The sequence below is a fragment of the Thermobia domestica genome, chromosome 2, assembly GCF_964235325.1.
Source record: "Thermobia domestica chromosome 2, izTheDome1.hap1.1, whole genome shotgun sequence".
In the NCBI taxonomy this organism is placed as follows: domain Eukaryota; kingdom Metazoa; phylum Arthropoda; class Insecta; order Zygentoma; family Lepismatidae; genus Thermobia; species Thermobia domestica.
In genome coordinates this window covers 150028170-150043818 of record NC_137455.1, presented here as the reverse complement: position 1 = coordinate 150043818, position 15649 = coordinate 150028170, and the positions used below count along the sequence as shown (strand labels likewise).

The window sequence follows — 15649 nt, the reverse complement described above, 5'->3', positions numbered from 1 at the left end:
TAAACCCGACCAAAACTTCGTACTTGTTTTAGAAGATTTATAAATCTTTTTGTATGTGGTCCAGAATTTCTGTATAGGTCTTGAATATTACAGGTGTTATCGTAGGAATTTGGTTAAGACTCGTAGAAAATGTTGCGATCATAATGATAGTGTTATCATGTCTATGGTGATGGTTTTGTCTTGAAAGGGATACTATTTAACGAAGAAAGCATAGTGTTTCATTTCTGTTTTTTCAGCGTTTACTAGCTTCGATGATCAACAGTGAAATATTAATGCCTGTCCAATATTAACACACTAGAAAGATTTCTTTTTTATTTAATTTTGGTAATATTTTCTTTATAAAAAAATGTGTAAAAACAAGGCTTTATATATATTTAGGCGTTTCTGGTACTTACAGACTCGGAACACCTGGGAAGCAATAGAACTTCCCCTTATAATGACATGGTATGTGTCTTTCGAGACTTAACATCCAGTTCTGTATTACTACAAGGTAACCAAAAAAGTTCTTACCGTTCTAGAGCAGTGATAAACAGAATAATAATAATAGACGGTACGTACCTTTAGGTTTCGAAGTAATCTCTTTCAGCATCCAACACCTTTTGCCAACGTTCCTCCAGCTGCACAGTACCCTGGTGGTAAAACTCGGCGGTCGTGGATACAGAGAAATCCGTGAGTGCGTTCCTCAAATCTCACTCATTTGCAAAAGATCTCCCACGGAGGTGGTTGTCGATGGAACGAAACAGGAGGTAATCTGTTGGTGCAAGGTCCAGTGAATATGGTGCATGGTACAGTGTCTTCCAGCCAAGTTGCAGAAGGATCTCCCGGGTCCTCTTTTTTCACATGTGGCTTGGCATTGTCAGCACACCCTTGCAATTCACCAATGTTAGCTCCTGCCGCAATTCACAGTGCACCTTTCTGCAACTGCTGAAAGTAGAGGTCAGCAGTGATGGTCTGACTAGGTGAAAGGAGCTCACAATGCATTACTTGCCACAATTCCACCACAGAGAGCATTTGTTTTATGTACTTAAACTATTGTTGAGAGAGAAAAAGGTAACTTAAGCTGCTTGCAGTATAAGAGAAATTAGTTAAGAAGAAAGTCAAATTTACCACAATGAGTGATGAATCTCACCCCCACCCCTCCATATATTAAAGAATGCTCCAAGAAAATATACTGAAGAATACCTATGATGATAATGGTGATGATAATATATTCAATTTTGACATATGACGCGAAAATGCTTTCCAATTTTCTTAACTGCATAGGTTTAAATTCAGTCGAGAATAAAGGGTTGAATTGAACTGCTCCATGGTAACTTTTGTAAAAATAAAATATGGTACTCAGTGTCACTCCCCATGGTTTGGGGTGGAAATCTATGAGGAATAAAGGATAAATTATTCCCTCACCCATAAAAAGTATATATATATATAAAGGTGACTTTCGTAAAACAGAATTTTGGTGCAATTGAGCTACGTTTTTTTGACTTCCCAGTCATCCGCACTATTTGGAGTTGTAAATGACGGAGTCCTATTCGATTACAAAATTTAATGCACATTTTCTTCAAAACGTTGTTTAGAGTTCGAATTAACCTGAGGGAAGAGGATGGATTTATCTCATCGTTTGGTGTTATGTTAACCGCAACTTTCGTGAAAATTACTTGATTCTCATGAAACTTGCCTAGATACTTCCTTTCAAGCCTTTTGCTTTCGGTTGACATCATCAAGGACAATAAGGAGGCAGGATCATCCCAAGTTGAGTCATATTTCAGGATAGCTTTTATTTTCTTTTAAAAGGTTTTCTTTGTATTCTTAGATGCTTAAAATTATTTCTGTTGTTTGGGATTGAAATTCAGGATGAGTAAGGCAATGAAAACAATGCGTTATTAAAAAAGAAATCCTCGCTCCCATAATGCACAGCATCATTGTTACTGACAAGCTTCTACTATTCGACACAACGGGCATTTGTGTGTCTCTTTGTCCCCATCTGTCTCCTTTACGATAGTAGCATAAAACTGACCCGATTTAAATCAGTCGGGATGATGTGCCATCCTCCAACCTTGGGAAATAATCTATTGTTTGATGTGTTAAGAATAAGGGGGTAGAGGCCGGGTAAAATCCACCTCATGTTGCAGGTTTCCACATATACATAATGAAATAATTCTTTAGTAAGCTTACTTAAAATAATTATATGTTGATGCAATATATTGTATAGGGCTTTCCGATCATTCTCATTACTTGCAGTTGAAATCGGTTATGAATAAGCATTGCAAAAAGGGGTAAACACTTAACTTCGAAGATTCCTTATTTAACCCGTAAGCAATCACATGGGAGTATAACGTACTCCACTGTTAGTCTTTATAATGTGGTTACACTGTTTAGGATTTCAACTGGTATTTGTCCATTGCTCTTTGACAGGTGAGGTGATGCAGTCGAATGTGTTTCATACGTATTTGAGTGGACAATATTCTTTGTTTATTTCAAGTGGATACGAAGTAGAAACACAATGACAGTCACATAAATGTTACTGATTCGAAAGTTGCAAGAAATTCAAAGTAAGAAATCAATATATAAGTAATGTGATATGTATTATAACACTAATGTGCATCAAAGTAATGTTAATGAAAATACTTGTGTAGCAGGAAAATTCCTCGACTGCATCAGCTCACTTGTCAAAGAGCAATAAACATTTACCTGTAGTTAGTAACAGTTGAAATCCTAAATAAACAGTGTTGCCATATGGTAAAGATTCTAATAGTCTAATACCTTATACCCCAAGGCGCCTGCTTAAAGGTTAAAGGTTCTCTTCGAAGTTGAGAAAATTTATCCCTTTTTATCCCATTTATCCATAACTGATTTCAATGGCAACTAATCGGAGTGATTGGAAAGCCCTATACAATATATTGTATCAAAATATAATTAGTTGTAGGCTAATTCCTTGCTTCGCGAAGTTTTTAAGTAATAAAAGTTGGAACAGTTTTTTTTTTAAATATAATAATAATAATAATAATAAATAATAAAATACTGCTTAAGCTATTTACATCAGTCTTTAGTTAATTCGTTTTGAAACTATTCGCGTACTATTTTTTAATCAATTTGATTTTTTTTTTTTTTAAGTAATCATGTATCCCGAAAAACTGGTTTCTGGTACACATTAAGTTTTGATTTTTGCTTCGTGATAATGGACAGTGGATGAAATGCAATCCAGAGATTAGTATTGCATTAAAAATATGTATTTAAACAAGTCAATTCACTGAATTTTGAATATTCTGTACCAAGAAAATATATGTACTTAATGGACTGTATAGATAGACTCAGTATTAATTTTCTGAATCACCGATCACATCCTACTTATATATAATTTTTGTCCGTAGATGGAGATGAGAAATCCAGGCAGACGTTCGGTAAGTTATCACCATGCGTCTTGCTTTTGTGCAATGTACTATGCTAGAGTATTAAGTGCTTGATTCTTTATCTCAACAATTTGTACAAAAGTATTTCTTCCAACAATTGTAAATAGATATCACATGTACGAAGTTAATGTTGTAGGAATTGATTTGTTTTATTAAATTCTGTAAGTAGTAGAGAGACTGATCGTTGTTAGCATTTGCTGATAAGTTATTTTTCATTATCTTGCAAAAGTAGATGATTGTTCGGAAAGGGTTAAACAACTTATAATCCCAGAACAGTTACTTGTACTGCACCAGCTATTCAAATAATATTGATTCCACAGTTGTATGTAGTTGCATGAAGCTAGGGTATGCTTGTTGACTTCCTTTTGTTCGACAGTCAATTGGATATTCATCCAAATTGCTTTCCAACTGACTAGAAGATGTGTAGACCCTCTAGCGCTTTTAAGAATTTTAAAAGATAAAATGAATTCTCTTACTATGAAGAAAAATGCTGCTGCAAAGATCCTTTAACAAGCTTGCTACTCTACTCAGCTGATTTGCTTAGCACCATGACTTTTGTCATTTTGAGAAGCAAAGCGCCGTAACTAGCATGTTTGTTTCGAAGAACTAAGATTTGCGGAATGTCACTTATCAGGTTGAAAAATCGTAGAGTTTGTTACTACATAACGTTCTAATTTATATCGATACACAATCTATATAATACATAATTCACATAATTTATATACCTAGTCTAGCCATAAATACTGTTACAAAGAAAAGTCTCAGCATCAGCAATACGAGAAAAGGGAATTTAATGTGCATATAGTATGTGAAGCATACATGGTCTGACAACAGTTTGCACCAATCTTATTCAAAATATCCACCGTTAGCACGCACACAGACTCGAAGTTTGGCGGGCCTGTCGTCTATGGCAGCACGCACTGTATCTAGGGGAATTGTCACCATTGCAGCCATAAAGAGCACTTCAAACTGATAAATGTGGAATGACGCTTCGTGCAGGCAATATCTTCAAGACTATCCACAGTTTGTACTCCAGGGGATTAAGGTCAGGGCTGCTAGAAGGTCAGTCCTCAGTGGGTATGAAGTCAGGCACATTGTGCGCCAGCCACTCGTGGATGGATTTTGCCTTGTGAGCAGGAGCCGAGTCTTGCTGGAAAATCCATGTAGGTGTTCTGAAGACGGTGGTGGTAAAGTCTTTCAAGTCTTTCACTATAGGTTCTAGCACAGTGTTTTGGTACATCCGGCACTAGTTTTCACTCTTTTCTCACAAAAATTAAGATGTGTGGTGCCAACATAGCTCACTCCGCACCACACCATGACGGACGCGGGATGATGTACTCTCTGGATTTTCGGAACTTTGTCCCTGGGTCCCTGAGCTGATGACGCATGTACCTTTATCATTTTGCCGATTGAAACAACTCATCGGTAAACAGAATCTATGCAGATTTTGCGCGTACCGCTGGAACACGCGTTTACTTTTACGCTTCCTTTCCTCCATCAGACGCGATATCAGAAACTGTCCCGGTGACTGTCTTTACTAGTACTTTTGTTTGATAAATTATATACATCGGAATTGCACCCAGTTTAAGTGCAAGTGCGACAAAATCGGATGTAGAAGCACGTTCAGAAAACTTTCTGAGCTATAGTTAATCTGTATTTGTATAATTGAGCTGAGCGAAGCGAAGCTCTTATACTCGGGTTAGCCGTTTGGTTGTCCGCGAACTCCTCCTAGACCGTTTGGCCGATCTCAACCAAACTTAGCACGCTGATAGAGTATGTCGTGCTGAGTGACAACATAGGTCGAAATCAAAAATCCGATGTACCATCGAGGAATAATGACCGAAAAACGCTTCCTCCTAGACCGTTTGGCCGATCTCAACCAAACTTAGCACGCTGATAGAGTATGTCGTGCTGAGTGACAACATAGGTCGAAATCAAAAATCCGATGTACCATCGAGGAATAATCACCGAAAAACGCTTGCATAGACTTAACATGGGGAAAAAGTTTTCACGCGATTTTTTTTGTCAATAATTAAAAATGGCATTTATTATTGCATAATGGCCAGGAATGATTACGTAGTTTAGGCTCGCTCAGCTCATTTCATTGCAATCGGGTACATCCATTGCATTCCTAGTTTAGTAGGTTCTGCATACTGCAAGCGACTACAAAACTGATGCAATATTGCCCACTAATGCCGTGAAAATTATGATTTTCTCTTGTAGGAAAGATTATCGTATCTTCAGGTTAGATAAGTTATATTCGATGTTGCCCTTCTCGAATATTTATGTACGGACACAACAAATTCGTTAGAGCACAATTTGAGTCGGTTATGCAAATACTTCTTTTCGTATTTATGTACATAGTTTTCGCTTAATATATTGATTTTGAGTCAAAGCTCTGAAAAGAAGGTTCTAGAAAGACAAATTTTGAGAGCGAAATAGGCCGGTCGATGCTTATATCTTAAATGTGATTAGTTCATTTTCGACTTCTGCTGCACGAGATAAGTACTCCCGATTAGCTAGTGTTCTTCCGTTGTTTTGAGTAATTGGTAAGCACTTAATGACAGTTATCAGAAGCTGTTCCTGGGAGCGCTGTAGTATGTTTAAAATATATATACCGGCTATATATACACTTATCCGTGTCCTGCTTATATAAGTTTGGATTTACGTATTTGTGGCGAAATTATTAGTTCTTAGTTCAACGTGAGGCAGAGGAAGTAATATTAAGCAATATGACGTAAAACTACTCATTGTGCATATAACCGGTACGTACTTATTTACTTTTCGCATCTGGTTCGAGGAAAAGAATCTTCGGTTTACTATAGCCAATATTGTTGAACACATGAAAACTGACACTTCATCCTTTGCGAGACACTTCAATTGCAGTTAGTCTTATACTATGTTTTCAATTATCGCAAGGAAAAGAAACCAATTGATAAGATTGCTAGCTAACAATTGTTAGTAAGAATGAACATGTTTAGTATGTATATATTGTCCTTTCGTTCAGGATTGCTTAAAAATGAATCCTCGATTTCAGAGTTTTCCAAACACACATCACTACACAGACAAAAAATATGTAAATAGTTGGCTGAGATATATAATCTATACAATTAAAATTGTGTCCAAACGTGAATATTTGTTCTCATTTGCGTTTAACATTCATTCACAACTAAATTTGTTCAATGTTAGTTTAAGAGTGTAAGCAAGGTTCGTAATTTTTCCGCGCAAGCTGCGTAATTATCATATTCTTCATAGTAGCTTATTGCTTTCATTAATTATACTATAATAACATTTTAAATGAATGAGATAAGAGTGTGAAAAATTCATTCAAATGTGCACATGTTAAAATACAAATTTAGGAAAAGTAAATAGTTGAAATGCTTCGATGTTGATTGCATGTTCATTGCACTTGTACTTGATTTTGTGTCTCTTTTGTAATTTAAAATGTTGTAATTCGTGTGATTTATATTTATTTATTTATTACACCAAACTCATCAGTAATTATGTAGGTTATATTTTCATTTTATTGAATTTGTAGATTTTCTGAAAATAAATAGTTAAATGATAGGGGTCACTCTACAACCGACATTAACATGCAAGTTTTCAGAAAAGGCTTCTGCTATGATTATCCCACTATTTGGAAATAAGCTGTACATTCCATCATTATTTTTATATCTATTTTGCCATCGTGGGCAATCACTTGGGGCTGCTCGAAAAGTTTTGCCGTGCGCTATTCTTTCTTCGCCAACCTCTTAATCTTCACAACTACTCCAAGTATCTCCAATGTAATAATAATCATTTTATTGTAGTATGATATTTGACAACGTATTTTCAGCAAGTAGAGCATAAAAAAATAATGCCGAATCATCATTGTTAATAATATTTCAAGCTTTTTTTGGGGGGGCTAAACGGTTATTATACACATCTTTGGTGTGGGAGAGACGGGTTCGATTCCCGGTGGGACCTCATGTGGTTTAAAACCTCACGTTAAGCTGTAGATTCACGTCTCATATAGGCTCGTTGCTGAAAGGATACTAAACTCAAATTCAAATTAAATCAATAATAATATTTCGTTTACTTCTAATTTAGTTTTGAGATCTATTGGTAGGATTTGAATTCTTTTGTTAGTTATTTGTAGTACTTTTCTACTTAAGCAAGCAATTACTTGCATTTCAGTGTAGCACATGATGAGTATTGTACATATTTTTGTACTCTACTTTTTAAATCTTCTTACATAAGCAAAGGTGCTGGCACACTATGTTTACTTCCTAACAGAATGATCACTTTTACAATATTTTATACTCCACAAACGTTTATTACAAATTTCAGCGACTCATTATAGCAATTTGTTACTTTAAATATAGTGGATATGATCAATTGTGATAATAATTTTGTTCTATATTCCCATTTTTAATTTGGCCGTGTACATCGGTGTTCAAAGCAAGTTTGTCATCCCAGAAAATAGTAATTATTCAAAGATCTTTCATATGGTACTGATTTCGTATAGATTATGAGAAAGGAAAAATGTCATAATGGCTTAGTGATAGCTTCATCCGTGGCGGGGTCTAGGGTTCGATTCTCGGCCAATGGACAGTATTGTGAATTTTCTTATTTCCCGTTTCGTTTTACAATTTTATTCCACAGTTATTTAATAATCATTCACTTTCATTAATCATACGTCTCCTTTAATCAGCCTCAATCAGCTGTTATTAATCATCCATAGCCGTGGGACATAAAACGAGACATGTCGTTTCATATGAGATTTAGACGAAAGGATATATAACGTGAAACGTAAAAATAAAATGTATTCCATAAAGGTGCTTTTTTGTATAGTCGAAACGTTCTATTGGTCCCCAACCGGCTTCCTTTGTACTCAAGCAGAAAATTTACCCTAATCGCCCTCATAAATAACACACCAAATAAGCCATAAACGGCACATGTTTGCTGTCAAGGTGATACGTTGTTGCCATCGCTAAACTTATATTATCGATGGATACATTATGGAATAATAATAATAATAATAATAATAACACAACAATCATTAAAGGAATTCAGTATAATAGTATGGACAGGGGCGGTCAAGGACGGATTTCTGGTGGTGGCAAAGAAAGATTGTATTTTTTTTCTCATCGAGCTTTAGCGGCACTGATTCCTTTCGTGGGGGAGGAGGAGGGGCGAACCACTTAACATGTTTGGTTCGTACAAGCGTTATCGTTATGGAAGTTACACAATATTAACAATATGCTATATTTAAGAATAAAATAAGCACATATCATGAAACTAATGATTGATTTCTTTTTCTCTTCATTACAACATATTCAAATTGATTTAGTTTAACGTTCCATAACTATGCCCTTCAAGCTAAGGGAGACGGAAGGAGGAGGATGAAACGAAAACAGAAAGTAACGAGAAAACTAGATAAATGCCTTTCTGCAAAGACTACTGGAGATTCAGTAAGCAAGAGGGTGAAAATTGCAATATCGCTTTCTTTTTCAGCAGGTTAACTGGAAGGCCACCCTCAACTGGAAGGACGTGGTGAATTATCCCTTCTATGTAACAAAGAAACATGTGGTTTTCTTCGATTGTGTTCCGATTCCTTTGAAGCCGCCTGGGGACGGTTTGAGCGTTTTTACTGTAGCTATGTAATTACACCCACTAACAAGGTACATTCGCGAAGTGTCCCCTCGGAATTCATGTAAAACTGATTTAAATGCAAAATCCTCCATAGCTCAATGTGTTTTGTACTAATTTTAGCGGCCCATATGGGTAATTTGCATATTTATGAGCCTTATATATCCGGAATCAAACATACACTGCTATAATGCTCGGTCACAAAATTGCTTTTAGTTTCTTTAGATGTAACTGAACATGAATGAGGGCATATGTAAAACAAATTGGATCAAGTACTGCTTCTCGGACACGTGTTATCCACATCGGCCGCCATATTGGATTCATCTTTCGGTTTTTCAAATGGGAATAGGTGCATGTGATACTTCAGATTCATATAAAATTTTCTCGGAAATTCATTGGTGTAGTGAGTTTTACGGTGGCTTGTATCATTTGCGAGATATTACATGTTAAATCCCTCTAGGCACTTCGCGAATAGACATTGCAGAGTAATATCAGTTACGCTTACGTTTTTGATGTTGACAAAACAATTTCTAACTGGAAAAGTATTGTAGGTATAAACAAACTATCTACAGCATTGGTCATAATCTTACAACATTTCTGTGAGTGATTATTATTACTTCCATGTTATACTATAACAAGGAGTATTGTATTACGAACAAAATGCCTAATGTAAAATCTAGATACGACCAGATTTTGATGAAGATCTATCATATCCTATTTACGTCTGTGTGTGTGTATGTGTGCGCGTTCAGAAAACATTTCGTCAACAATAAATCACATATACATACGGGGCAGTGCACAACTTTTTAATGGTTGAATTTGTGAAGTGCCTCACATTTAATATGCAATTTCTTGCAAATGGTACAAGCTACCATAAAACTCACTGCACCAATGAATTTCCGAGAAAATTTTGTATGAATTTGATGTATCACATGCACGTATTCCCATTTCAAAAACCGAAAGTTGAATCCAATATGGCGGATCCAAGATGGCGGCTGGTGTGGATAACACGTGTCAGAGAAGCAGTACTTGATCCAATTTGTTTTGCATATGCCCACATTCATGTCCAGTTATATCTAAAGAAACAAAAAGTAATTTTGTGACCAAGCGTTATAGTAGTGTGGGAATTCTGGATATATGAAGGCCCATAAATATGCAAATTACCCGTATGAGCCGCTAAAATTAGTACAATACACTTTGTGCCGCGGAGAACTTTGCATTTAAATCAATTTTAGACAAATCCCGAGGGGACACTTCGTGAATGTACCTTGTAAGAGGTTTATTTTATTTTATTTTTGATTTTTTCGTGATTTAGTACGTAATTAACTTCTGACGGAAGTGCTGTTATTGCATTAAAACCACTAGTGTCTTATAATGAGTCTACATGTAATAAATTATTATTCAAGCTCACAAGGAAAGTACTTGGGCTCGAACGGATGAATACGCACGAAAAGGAAAGTATGTGCAATCTTAGCACCCCGGAAGCAAATAATGATGTCCGTTTCTCTGCAAGATCGTGTAAACATCCGTAAGAGCAGGGCAAAGTAGAGCACATGCCATAACTACGGGGCGTTATAAAGTCAGACCCTGAGTCATTTTTGCGGGTGGAGGAAAAAAGTTGTTTCCCAGGGTTGCCCGGAGAGTCCCAGAAAGGGTCCAACCAAAATTTTCTAATGTAAAGGGGGGGGGGGGAACAGTAGTAGATCGTTGAAAAGGTATTGTGAAAAGAAACAAGTCCCGAGTCCATATGCGCATCCTATGCAAAATGGTCAGAGACTCTTTCATGATAACTGTGTTGATATTTTGACTACCTACCATTTTGTACAGGGTAAGAGTAGAGACTCGGGACTTGCTATATCTTGTTTCTTTTCACAATACTTTTCCAACGATTTACTGCTTGACCCCCTTAACATTCGAAAATTTTGGTTGGACCCTGCCTGGGACCCTCTTGAGGGGCCCTGAAAATTATAAGATACGTGTGCGCTGATTTTTCAATCCACCCGCAAAAATGGCTCGGGGTATGACTTTATAACGCCCCGTAGTTATGGCATTTGCTCTACTGTGCCATGCTCTTGCAGACGTTTACACGATCTTGCAGAAAAACGGACATCACTGTTTGCTTCCAGAGTTCTCACAAGGAAGAGTCACGCAGTGGCTCCGCTGAGATTCGAACGAGACAATTGTGTTTGCATTTGATATGTTATAACTAGATGAATCCCAAAGTTATACGTGCCACCGGGCGGAATATCGTGAGTTACATCATATTTTGTAATGTAAGAACCACAAAAAATTACCTGGCAGAGTAGTTTGAACCGAGTCATTTGTTCGGAAACGGTCGGGTAATTGAAAAACTCGGACAATACATATCCCATCATTTCCAAGGACACTTTTTTCGGATAAAAAAGTTTGCCCCAGGGTGCTAGCAGGGTTCCAGAGGGGTCCAACTCAAAATTTTCAAATGGCAAGGAGGGTTAAGTAGCACATCGTTTGAAAGCTGTTATAAAATGAAAGAAAATGCAGCAAGTCTCGACTCTCTACGACAACCCTGTCCAAAATTGCGGCGGGCCAAAATGTAAACGAAAGCTCAATTGAAAAGCTATGGCCACCTTGAATCCAAGATGGTTGCTTAAAACCTATATCGAAAGGATAAGCATACCAAACTGCTGAAGCTAGGAAAACCAAATTTGGCATTAATATTGATTAGTAGGTGACGAAAATATGCGAAATGTTCAAAAACGCGACATCTTAAGTTCAAAATGCTGCACTATGTATCGAACGCATGTCCAGCTCACACCAGTGGTGTTGGAGAAGCGAAATGTGGTATTTGCGTTTATGGTTAATAGTAGGTATATACAAAGTATCAAAGAGTATAATCTGTAATCCAATATGGCTGTCAGCATAAAATAATGAGTTAGTATATAAAAATTTTATTTCTTGGAATACTGTGACCAAACCAACAAAGTTTGACGCAGCTCGATGTACTAAAATGACTTACACATGGTTTGGTACTACATACCAATCTTGCAAATTAATCTTTTTTTGTATATTTGGTATTGCTTGAAGTGTTGCGATCAAACCAATGAATGCCATACAAATGTAACCATCACGAGTACGTTGAAATAAAGCCCACAACCTACTGGTCCAGCAAGTCCTTTATGCATGAACTACGTTATGACAAAATTAAAAAAAAAAAAAATACCCGAAGGATTCAACTTTTGTTTAGCAGTATGAGTAGGAAGTAAGAGTTGTGTGTTCATCGCATATTCGTTATATTCAAGTAAATGATGTCGAGAGAACCGTGACGAACGTGCATTAAGAACAAAATGTATGTGTTGTTACCGAATGAAATAATAGTTGAAGTGAATCGAAACTCAGTTGTTCTTTACTCTTCCTATTGTTTCTAAATACATAATAGAGAAAATAGAGATTCAGTTTTTTTGTTATGAATGACATAATTTTTAAGCGGCCATCTTGGATTCAAGGTGGCCATAGTTTTTAATTAAGCTTTTGTTTACATTTTGACCCACCACAATTTTGGACAGGGTTGTCGTAGAAAGTCGAGACTTACTCCACCTACTTTCATTTAACAAGATCTTGCAAACGATGAGATACTTTATCCCCCTTGCCATTTAAAACTTTTTAGTTGGACCCCACCTGGGACCCTGGGACAAGACGTTTTAACTTAAATTGTTATACTTTGAAAATAATGCCACACTCCCTTTCCTATTTTCACATTTGTCTCACCGTTTCCGATTTATAGGGGTGACCATGGACTTTTCAATTAAGTTTTTGTTTACATTTTGACCCTCCGCCGTTTTGCACAGGGTTGTTGTAGAGAGTCGGGACTTGCTGCATTTTCTTCCATTTTACAACAGCTTTCAAACAATGTGCTACTTAACCCCTCCTTGCCATTTGAAAATTTTGAGTGGGACCCTTCTAGGACCCTGCTAGCACCCTGGGGCAAACTTTTTTATCCGAAAAAGTGTGTCCTTGGAAATGATGAATACATATTGTCCGAGTTTTCCACTTTCCCAGCCGTTTCCGAACAAATGACTCGGTTCAAACTACTCTGCCAGGTAATTTTTTGTAGTTCTTACATTACAAAATATGTTGTAACTCACGATATTCCGCCCGGTTGCACGTATAACTTTGGGACTCATCTAGTTATAACATATCAAATGCAAACACAATTGTCTCGTTCGGATCTCAGCGGAGCCACTGCGTGACCCTTCCTTGTCAGATTACACTTCCTTTCCTTTTTGTGCGTATTCATCCGTTCAAGCCCAAGTACTTTCCTTGTCGGTTTTACTGGACCTTCTGACAGATTTTAAAAAATCTCCAGTTTCAGTGGCACAAGTGAAATGTGTTGAATAGTTTTCCTTGAAAATGGAAAGTATCTTGGTGTGAGCGTTGTTACCCTCTGTGCTGAACTTTTCTTATTATTTCTCAGGAACAGTTTAACCCTTCAGAATCATAAGAGTTGGAGACAGGGAAGGAAATATTTGTCGAGCTAGTTAGGCTAAAATTGACATATAGATTCCAAAGATGGTCATTGCAAGTAGATGACTTCAGCGGTTCTGGTTAAAGTCTGGGGCGATTATTTATGTCCATTTGTCGAATAAGATAATAATAATAAACTAAGATTAAGCAGTTCTGCCTATAATAAAGTCTCCGAAATTTTTCATTGCACTGCATAATGTTGGCAACCTCAATGTTTTCGTTTATCAGTAGTAATGTTTACTATGTACTTTACACCATAAAATTACACAAAACCAGATACTGATTACTAAACTTATAGAAAAATTTATATTGTATTCAAGCTCATGTAGGTAGTTTCTATATCTTGAACACTCAGCACACGAAAATTGAAACATTTTAAGTGATGACAGTTTAATAGAACATATATGTCTCCTGGTCTTGAAAGAGTTAAAGGATTTGAACCAACTCGCTTGAAGATAATTTATATCTTACTGACTTCTTTTATACAATTTCGTTGAGATCAGTTAAAACGACAGGTACCTAAAATATGATGTTTAAATAAAAATGAGATTACCTGATACTAAATAAGGTAGAAGGAAAAGCAAGAGTCGACTAAAGTTGATCATTTATCAAGTAGCGATGTCACAAAGAAGGTTTAATTATTTTTAAAAATCGTAGACGGTTTGAAATTCGCGTGTGCTTAGTTTTTGTATTTCATACTATTTTCGCGTTTTCGTACTTACGAGTAAAAAGGGAAACGTGCATAAGTAAATGATTAATAGGTTGCGCACTGTATATCGTACTGCTGGAAAATGTTCCATTTATGTATACTTGATTTCGTATGTGCTTTCCTTTGTTGTTACAGAACTGTTATGTTAAAGTTACGTATTAACTGTTGTTCTTCAATATTTATTAATTGGACTCGAACGGTAAAAGCACACCGTAATCTGAAATAATACAAATTTAATCAATGCTGTTGTAAGAACACTTGACAATTTCGTGACACTTAAATTTATGTCGTGTTGAGAAGCAGCTGGGGACTTCCGACTAATTCGAAAGGAGAAAGGCCGCGCGAGAACACGCTGCCATTTGCTTCTGATGTCTTCGTATTGAAACGAAAGGTTTCGATGTTGATCTGTCGGGAGCTTGAAGCAGCTAACGACTGCTAGTCATATTGTCAAATGTGGCATTTATCAATGAAAGGGAAAATGCTTTTAATTACTGCGAGTACACGGACAGGTCATTACTGAACCTGCAGCTTTACAGCGGGCCGCCGCAATGTTTCACGAAAAAGTGGAGGCAGTTCAGAGTGTAAGCTTCTTCGGAGGAGACCATCGGTTCGAAATTACAATTTGATCGCGGATTTTTTAGGTCATGCAGTTTACACTGAATTGCGATTGTCGCAGTACGTGTTTCAGGTGCTGATTTGAGTTCACCAGCCTGATCCACTCTACTGTCCTCTATGCGCGGCGATTCCTGTCACTGAAGAATTCTGTAGGCTGTCATCACTTCGGACACTTTTCCTCGCGTCACATCTGCTACACTGATCACACCTTACGTTACTTGCGCACACTACTCACATACCCATAATTTGGCCTCTGATACTCAGATATCTACCCATCTCAATACATCCCTCCGTTCCACTTCGCTTGCTGGTTTCTCAGAACCAGCAGTAACAACTGTCAGGCGCAGCAGGTATTCTGTGTCACCAGATATATATTAGTAACCCAGTAGAAATTCATGGATCTGATCCAAGGATGGCACTGAAAAACATGTAGTACCCAGCGATTATTTGAACCATTCTGAAAGTCAATACTTTAATCTTCATTCGAGTGACTGCATAAGCAGAACTAGGTGGTCGTAGAACAGAATGTCTTGAGTATAGTATCCCATTTTTGCGATAAAGCTTGGCGGGATAGTTGGATCAGGGTCGTTCCGTGAATTGGGCTAGCAGCCAGGAGTCGTCCCACACATATCCGATAGGGTTAGGTCCGGAGATTTAGTAGACCAGAATAAAAGGCTTGTACCGAGTGGAAAATGTTAGATTGTCTTGGTGATGTGTGTACGCGTTATCTTACTGGAAAATTGGGTGATGCAAAATGTCGATATAAGGTCGAGAGTCAGGTTTGACT

General features: G+C 37.0%; 1 protein-coding gene across 9 annotated transcripts in view; it reads left to right on the top strand.

The window, feature by feature from the left end:
• Positions 1-15649, top strand: part of LOC145676199 (protein lingerer-like) — a 143278-nt gene that overhangs the window by 112900 nt on the left and 14729 nt on the right. For 7 of the 9 annotated variants that reach the window (XM_081747158.1, XM_081747120.1, XM_081747143.1 and 4 more), the window contains exon 19: positions 3369-3398. The exons of the other annotated variants lie outside the window; for them this stretch is intronic. In XM_081747158.1, the coding sequence (XP_081603284.1) occupies positions 3369-3398 (30 nt within the window). The remainder of the gene's footprint in view (positions 1-3368; positions 3399-15649) is intronic. 9 annotated transcript variants of the gene reach the window in all.